This window comes from Tigriopus californicus, chromosome 4 (genome assembly GCF_007210705.1).
Source record: "Tigriopus californicus strain San Diego chromosome 4, Tcal_SD_v2.1, whole genome shotgun sequence".
Lineage (NCBI taxonomy): Eukaryota > Metazoa > Arthropoda > Copepoda > Harpacticoida > Harpacticidae > Tigriopus > Tigriopus californicus.
The window spans coordinates 8,003,635-8,011,924 of record NC_081443.1 but is presented as its reverse complement, the minus strand read 5'-3'; the positions used below and the strand labels follow the sequence as shown (position 1 = coordinate 8,011,924).

The following is an 8,290-nucleotide window of genomic DNA, read 5'->3' as shown; positions in this document are numbered from 1 at the left end:
CAACATGAATGCGTCAAACATGAAGTGAGCCCATCAGCCATCCTCCTCCGGCAAAATTCGATTCCAACTTTGCAAAGTTTGGCACCGATGGTCAGACAATGAAATGGGATTTTGAACTCAGCACAAAAACACATTGCTAGTCTTGGATTTCTTTCTGGCCATTGTCAGTTTTGAATATTGTGGTTTCATGCGGCACATTTCAGTGGAACTTTAGGATTCATAGCAGTTGAAAAAGAGGAAGAATGTCAAAGGAGGAAGATCCCTTTGTTGTGGACACAAGGCTCGCCTTTGGTCAAAGTTGATAATCCACTGAAAAATGGCCGTTGAAGGCAACCAGGGACTACCAGAAGTGGGGCTTGGAGAGTCGATTTATAGTGGACGACGGCCTTTGTGCTTGAATTTTAGTTCCCTGGTGTTGGTGTGGCATATTTTGAGGGTCTGGCACATAAAAGAGCTCACGCAATGGACCAGATCCATGTTTCCGCCAAGCATTAAACTAGTTCCCGTCTTTTCTCTTGGACATTTGATTTTTGTTAGGGCTGTCCTCATCAAGTTCAAGCCTCAATAAACGCCCATAGGATAATAGAACTGAAGGCTAACGGGGTTAGCAGCAAGATTTTCCGAAGACAAACTGACATTCCGATGTTGGATATGGCCTTCAGTGCCAGAAATAGCAAGCATGTACCCGGTCTTTAAACCCCGTTGACATTTGCGGATGATGATGGGAGTATGGGAGAAAAATCTTTTCTTTTGTGTACTCGCTGCCTTCGTTTTTGGGATGAACTCAAGATTCCCCTCATGCTTTTCGGGGAAGAAAAGTCTCTAGTTTTGAGAAAACACGCGTGGAATGTAGCAAAGGCCAAAAAGCCCTTTTCAACACTCTCACTACTTGTAGGAGACAGATTATCAAAGCCTTTGGGCATATTTGGGTCGTTCTCGATACGTAAAGAAAACTTTGTTGTTTGAACCGGAATGCTTTCTTTGCAGGTGAAACCCGAGCTGGTTTGCAGGTGAATAAGGCCGCCCCAAGGCTCTCTGGGTGCGTGCTCATCACTGGGGTTCTGGCCTTGATCATCACCCGATGTGGATCCAATTGGCCCAGGTTGAATGATCCTCTTTTCCAATGAGTCCACATGGTCAAGCTGGAAAGGTCCAATCCAATTCGCCAGCCTTGAAGGCTGACCCAATGCTGATGATGGTTCATGGGTGGAAACATTGGCTCTCGCTTCACAAAAAAACACGGAGGCGAAAAAAAAGCCACCATTGTTACAAATGGTGGCAGATGTGAGAACCATGTTCTCCATTCGCCTCGGACTCACTCAGCTAAAGGCCGCTTTTCGGAGGCCTTTCTTTATAATACTGTTTGAAATTGGCCCACCGGCTACGGACCCAAAAACTTAACGAGTGGAACAAATCAAAGCCCAAGATTGGCTACCAACACAATGCGGTTATATAGACGCCATTTCTTGCTGACCTCGTGTCGAGGTTGGCCAGTTTCATGTTGTGGTAAATCCGAGTTGATGGAACAATGCAACAATATCCGCCAGACGACCGAACAAACGAACAAACGTACGATGAAGAGAAATTGCGCGAGATGAGGGATCTGGATAACGAACAAGATGACGATTATGATGATGATGGATCAAAATGACTTAGCACCAGGTTTCTTTGAACACCAGCAGCACAACCGATTGGTAATTGTATCTATCCCATCTATTTAACTCTCTGGGATGCATTTAAAAACATATGAAGCACATAATAACATTCAATAAAGTTCCTTCTTCCAACTAAGGATCATCCAGTCGTGTTGAGCTAGAAATGAGAGTCTCTCTCTAGTGGGGTCAAAGTACTAGTTTTTCCAAACTGTTGAGTTTGGCGGTTTATAACTCATGGCAGTTAACAAATAACCTTGTTTATTGGCATGTTCACCCCTGCGTTAATTGCTATTTGCTTTTACAGCTTCTTAGGGTTGCTTGGGTCTTAAAATTAATATCTGTAAAAAAGCATTCAAGTTCTTGAAAATATATTGAAAGTTGAAAAGTTGAAGAACTTCTGGACAAAGGACTGTCTGTTCTTGGCATTTATCTTTTTTATAGACAGTGGTTCTGCTTTGCGGCTTGTTTTGTTGGCTTGGGCTGCAATTTATATTTTATACTAGCTATTGATAAAAAAATATATTTCATGCTATCATCAATAAATCTGAAACGCCCTTGTTCTGCCTCGATGCAATTTTCAGGTTTTTTTTTGGCACATATTCATATCAAATCAAGAGGGACAATGTTCATGGGACTACCAAATCGAAAATGAAATGGCCACATCATGATAAAAAGCCCAAATTATCGACACGTAATGTTGGAGGCTCATCACCGATTCACGATTTGATGTCAAAAAGAACCAAAAAGTACAAATAGTTTCATGTGAAGAAGTTTGAAGGCATTGCTAAATCGGGTTACTTCATCTTTTTGAAGACATCTCTTTGAAAGTCCCAAAAGGATGGCTTGCCATACTGCACATCGCAAAAGCATTATAGAAAACATTAGCCTAACCTTTCCAGTCTTCGCAATGGTTTCGCTCGAAGGTAAAATTAGCTATAAGAATCCTTGAGAAATAATCAAAGCCTCGGCTCTGTCATTACTCTCTGCTCTTTTTGTAGACTTGTGTTAATAAAAGATTATTGGTATCTGCTACTTCTAGACGGCCCTGTTATTAATGCATCATAATTTCACGCACCAATAGACCTTTCACTTACAAAATAAATCATCATGTAGACGTGCTCATTTTCTAAGATTTGATTTCAATGTCCGAGAGGTAAAACTTGCGCAGATTTCAGAGTTCATTATGGTGGTTGACAACGGCAATGGGTGTTGTAAGCAATGTTCACATCGATATTTGGCTAAGTGGACAAACGTTTAGCGGTTTGGATGATGGTGGTTAAAGTAATCGTGATCAACAATAATTTAGTTAGGTCTGGGAATTTTGAGGATTTGTTTGTATCTCGTGGATCGGAAAGGCCAACGCAACACGGATTAATCTTCTTCAAACTCGTGGTCCAAATTGTATTCGATCTTCTCGTTCTTGACAAGACCTTCCCCCAATGTGACTGAAATCACTATGTTGTTGAAGGGCGTAGGAAAGTGGCAATCGTGCTTTGAGAACGAAAGCGACCGGTTCATAACTCGGCGTGAGACTAGAGCGCATCTTCACCTCATTTCGGTCACGTTTACACTCTGTGGCATTGGAAGATTGATTGGGGTGGGTGGAGTTTTTGGCGTCAGGAACCAGAAATGCATTCTTTATTCATCACTGGGTGGGTCAATGAAAGGGATGGCTGTGAATCAGAGTGAGGGCACTTATCAGGGAGGTTGGGGAGAATCAGGGCTTTCTCCGATGAATGTTCACACTAACTTGAAGTCACTCTTGTTCACTAAAGTACGGTCCGATATTACTGGCTACAATTTTGTAATAGTGTGTGACGTGAATCGGTCACAAATTTTAAACTTTGCGCTCTTTTTCATGAAACAGACGGTTGACAAAAGGTGTAGTCGATAATATCGGACGCCCGGTACAATAGACTGTTCTAGTCTCAAAACTATTGAGGACTGGAGATCTCTCCTATGCCCTTGACCCATTCAGAAATGTTGACATTGTCGGACTCGACATCTTTCATCCACGGATGGGCCTGCAAAATAAGCCATTTCATGTAGCTCCATTCACAATCAAATATGCGAAATCCTTAAGTTACCATGAGTGTTGACAGGTCCGGTCTCTCTTTGAAGTTCTTTTTCAAGCATCGATCCACAAAATCACGCATCTCCTCGGAAAACACGCGCGAGGGAAGTTTCGGCGGGGGTTGATTCACTATGTATTCCAAGAGCTCAAAAATGGCCATGGGCTTGGCTGAAATGAAAACTACAGGACCTCAAATCAATGTCTCTTGTCAAGGGTGTAACTGTCGTGGGTGGGACTTGAACCTACCACCAGTGTTGGCCGCTCCTCCTAAGACATTGGGTGACCTCGGGGTTCTTGGCGTGCGGGGATTAGTCAACACGCTGGGATCATCGGCCACATCAGGACCAAATATTCTGACCAAGGTGTGCGCATCCGGAGGTGGAATGGGATACATCCCCAGACTGATCTCCAATAAGGACAACCCAAGAGACCAGAGGTCACTAGCCACAGAGTATTGCGAGCCCTAGAACAAAGAAGATGTGTGTCTTAGTACTAAAAAGAAGTTTGGTAACTAAAAATTCATAACCAAATGCAAACAATAGCCAATTTCTGTCGCAAAAAATATTCACATTTCGCTCTAATGTAAGCTGTATTTGTTCAAGGCAAATATTGAGGGTTACTTTAGTAAGCTAAGACACTTAATTTTTTTGCGTTGTGGCTCCCAGCATAAATAAGGTGAGATAAAAGTTTTTGCTTTCAACCATTCTTTTATAATTCTGCTTATAATTCTGAAAAACAAAGTAACCAGAGTAAAAAAGCATCTCCTTGTCATCTCTTTCTGATCCATTTTTTATGTGGATTTTAACCGAAACGGGAAGGACAAAAATGAAGTTTCGAGGATGTGCTTTGTTTTAGAATGGACAACTTGTTGTTGTAGTGTTCTCAGGCGAAGGTTAATTTGGTCAACTCATTGCCTGAATGGCATATATTTTACACTTGTTGGACAATGTTCGCCCCCCAATGATTCAATAACCTGAGGCCAATTGGGGCTGACCAGAAATTCATAGAATTCTATTACTGGGCGTAGTCACGAACTTCTAGAAATATGGACTTTAAACGAACTTCCCGCAAAATCGGCCTGCTCTTGGTCATAGCAACTCTGAGCCACTTTTCGAATTAAAGTAACAAGATAATAAACGTAGAACTTTTTAATCAAATGCAGGTCATCTATGATTTACTTGTATAGTGGTTCGTTTCAAACTAGTTATCAAAAGATTATGTAGCTGACAAAGAGCACGCCGAATATTCGAATTTTCGTAGTGTTTACAACATAACTTTGAACTTATCTCCTGAGTTCCCTTCAGCATATTTTGGGCTCAAAATTGGCCAACTTAATTCATTTAACAAGATCTTGTGGTCGTTTCAAGTGCTTATTTGGAATAAAGTGAATGGTATAGGGGATAAGAAAATTTTGCTACCGTTCGCAGTCCAAGTCTCTAGAACTCCGTGGCGTAATCTATCAAATCACCAGATACAACTTACTTGTAATCGTTCGGGGGACATGTAGCTGCGAGTGCCTACGAACGAATTGGCCATGGAATCGATGAGTTGGCCGGACACGCCAAAGTCGCAGATTTTAATTTCGCCCTGACTGTTCACCAGAATATTGCTGGGCTTGACATCGCGATGAATGATGCGGTGGTTCTCGCGCAAGTAGCTCAGTCCGCGAAGCACCGCGTACGTGATCTTGCGCGAGAACTTCTCCGGGATGCGGGTCTTCTTCTTCAGCACTAGATCTAACGAGCCACCGTCCATATATTCCATGCATATATTGATCTCGCCGTCACTATAAAATCCAAGGAGTGACTACTAATCATGAATGCCAAACCTGGTGAACCTTCTCACCTATGGTACGCTCCGTAGAAGCCCACGATGTAAGGGGAATTGCACTCGTGAAGAATTTTGAGCTCCGTTACAATCTGCTTCTTGACAGCGGGCTTGACTTCTAGATGAATCATCTTCTTGGCCATGATCGTGCCTGAAGGCTTATGTCGCACACAATGCACCACGCCTAAAATAAATGGAAATTGAATTTTTTTTCATGGCATCAACTAGAGGAAATCTTGCCTCACAAGGCCGATTATTAATATTTTTGACACAAGGGCCAAGCCTCATTGGATATCAATACCATACTGGGCATGACTTTACATTACAAAAGGTGTTATTGAACCCATCTGATGGGGGGGTTGATCATTGATGTTGGGCCCATATTCAGAGGTTATCGGGGTGCCATTTGATGGGCCAATACGGTACATAATTGAAGGAGGAGCCAGGGGGTTGAACCAATAAACCCGAGTATTCGGGCTCGTCTCAATCAACTCAATCATTTGCATCATGGATCCGGGGACGGGCCAATCCCTCAAGGTCATTACGAGCCAATTCTCTGTTCCATTACTGGGAAAGGAATCCTCAGCAATTTGAGATAAAAATCTTTTCACCTTATTTCGCTTTAAAGTCATAAAATATCTGATTCACCTACGAATAAGATTATGGCGAATCTGAATAATCCTTGAATGGAAGGTTGATCACGAATTTCGGTCAAAACTTCGTGCAAGTCAAGGCGGATCTTCTTGTACGAATTCCTGGTGAACATTTGAGGACAGCAATTTGTACAACGTTACTGCTAGATTACTTTGTCATTTTGGGGACATGTAGGCAGACTCGTTGGTGGGCTTTTACCAGTGTCAGCCATGCAAGTTTGGGGCTTCAAACCAGCTTGTCGGGCAAACCAAGGTATTATGACCGTATTCAAAAAGATGCATGGTCGTAACAAAACTTTCATACTATATATTAAGTGGCCACAAGCTAAAGAGACAAATTTCTTCCCTCAATCCGTCTTGCTCATTCCATTAAGAGTGGGCGCTTGAGTTTTGGCTTACTTACCGCCATTCCCGGCGCCAAGTTCCTTGATTTTTTCAAAGTCCTCGTCGCCTCTGAGCTCGCCCAATTGCTTCTTCTGATTGATGAAATACTCCAGACGTTTGCGTTGTTCATCATCCACATCGGAAATGGCCACATCTGCCAATTGTAACGCCACATCCGGCACCGACGTGCAATTCAAATTGGCCGAATCCGGTCTAGCAGCAAGAAACAAAGGTCAATCACCGCAGCCTTGGTGGTATTCATGTGGGGGACTTACTCTTCGGGTAACTTGAGCGGTTCGTCCGTGGGAAAAATCAGCGGCAACGGCGGGGGTTTCTTGGACTTTTTGCCCGACATCAATCCGGCTCACGGGTGACACGGGTCGAATGGCGAGCGAATGGGCGAGGTGGGACGGGTCTTGAACGAACGATGACGGAGGATTGGAACCTTGGATCAACTCCCTCATGAACTACTAAGTGGACACCAGGGGCTTTAAAAACATAGACCAACTCTCAGATTAGATAAGAGTATAGATAAGAGGCTAGCGACAGCAGGGATACACCATCAGCTGACCAGGGTTTAAAATAGAGTAGCTCTCTAGTTTAATGTGTAAATAAAAATTTTTGATGAGTGTTGATTGATTGATGTATTTTAATGTCTTGCAAGGAGACCGGCAGCAACATAGAAAATATCATCTTTTATACTGAAATTCAACCACATGGTAGGTTAGATTCTTGTTTTGACGCGGAAGATAAAGTACAAAAGCCAAAAAATAGCCTGATTTTGATTCATTAAGGCACGATGGCTAAAGATCATCATTAGTAGACCTTGAAAAACATGAGAAAACAATCTGATTTTTGAGCCATTTTGGCAGGAAAAAATGTTTGAGCTAAATTTTCACTTTTTCACTTATTAACCATTTTTAATCCTCTTTGTTACATCTGTGCAGCATGATCTGTTGGGCCAGCCAAAACGGCATTTTGCAAATTGTGCGAATTTTGCAAAAAAATGCACATCCGAGATTTTTCTGCAAATATATTGCCTCTGTAACTTTTGCAATTTTTAACTGCAATATTTTTCAACATCAATCAATATTTAAGGTTAAAAAACAAATGTTTCGGCAAATTTTGATCATCTTTTTTCTATGTTGTAATGTGGTCTTAGTCATTTCTCTGTCACCTCTAGTTGTGTTCAATCGCCGATATGTTACATTAGGCTACATTGACATTGGGTTGACTCCATTCATGACCATCTTTATCGACGATAAAGAGCAGCTGAGCCCGAAAAATGTCCTGAAAGCAACAATGACCCCTAAACGACCAGGGTGACTGGGTAAAAACCTAACCTTGCCGGGGAAGATCAACAACGACTCCGGGTAACTTAAGGCTCGATTGTGAGCCATGAAATATCAAAAGTGAAAATGTTTGTATGTTTAGCTTTACTCATGTACGATTAGACTCCCCCAAACGCGACTATTTTTTTTAAATTCATGAACCACAATCACTCCCCGCTCCTTTATCTCGCAGTCGCATCCCTTCATGTAATTCAGGGAATGCATCGATGGCTCGGGCAAAGTCATTTTTGGGTCGGGATGGCCTTTTGTAGGCGTTGGGTTTGGTTTGATAAAGAAGACCGTCCGCTCAATTTTCGAGTTGAAATGTATCATGGAGGTCGATCGGATTAATTTTCTGTATTACGC

General features: G+C 42.3%; 2 protein-coding genes across 3 annotated transcripts in view; one reads left to right on the top strand and one right to left on the bottom strand.

The window, feature by feature from the left end:
* LOC131878945 (neural cell adhesion molecule 2-like) overlaps positions 1-1,787 on the top strand; it is a 45,605-nt gene extending 43,818 nt beyond the window's left edge. The window contains exon 9 of the mRNA XM_059225108.1: positions 988-1,787. Coding sequence (XP_059081091.1) covers positions 988-1,127 — 140 coding nt within the window. The 3' untranslated portion in view covers positions 1,128-1,787. The remainder of the gene's footprint in view (positions 1-987) is intronic.
* Positions 1,788-2,773: 986 nt separating this feature from the next.
* On the bottom strand, positions 2,774-7,105 carry LOC131878944 (dual specificity mitogen-activated protein kinase kinase 1-like). Of its 2 annotated transcripts, none has more exons than XM_059225106.1 (7): positions 6,869-7,105; positions 6,613-6,806; positions 5,575-5,740; positions 5,212-5,515; positions 3,976-4,192; positions 3,743-3,897; positions 2,774-3,679 (listed from the first exon to the last, which is right to left on the bottom strand). In XM_059225106.1, exons 1-7 carry the CDS (start codon positions 6,946-6,948, stop codon positions 3,590-3,592), a joined length of 1,206 nt encoding a protein of 401 aa, XP_059081089.1. In that variant the 5' UTR covers positions 6,949-7,105; the 3' UTR covers positions 2,774-3,589. The 2 variants fall into 2 exon arrangements, with proteins under 2 accessions (XP_059081089.1, XP_059081088.1); XM_059225105.1 differs by having other exon boundaries at positions 3,743-3,909; positions 6,869-7,104.
* Positions 7,106-8,290: the final 1,185 nt, after the last annotated feature.

Excerpts from the sequence above, each read along its gene's own strand:
- LOC131878944 (XM_059225105.1), bottom strand. The coding sequence starts at position 6,948 with ATGTCGGGCAAAAAGTCCAAGAAACCCCCGCCGTTGCCGCTGATTTTT. Across the intron at positions 5,516-5,574 it reads TTCTACGGAGCGTACCATAG|TGACGGCGAGATCAATATAT; the intron begins GTGAGAAGGTTC and ends TGGATTTTATAG. Across the intron at positions 4,193-5,211 it reads TGTCCCCCGAACGATTACAA|GGCTCGCAATACTCTGTGGC; the intron begins GTAAGTTGTATC and ends TCTTTGTTCTAG.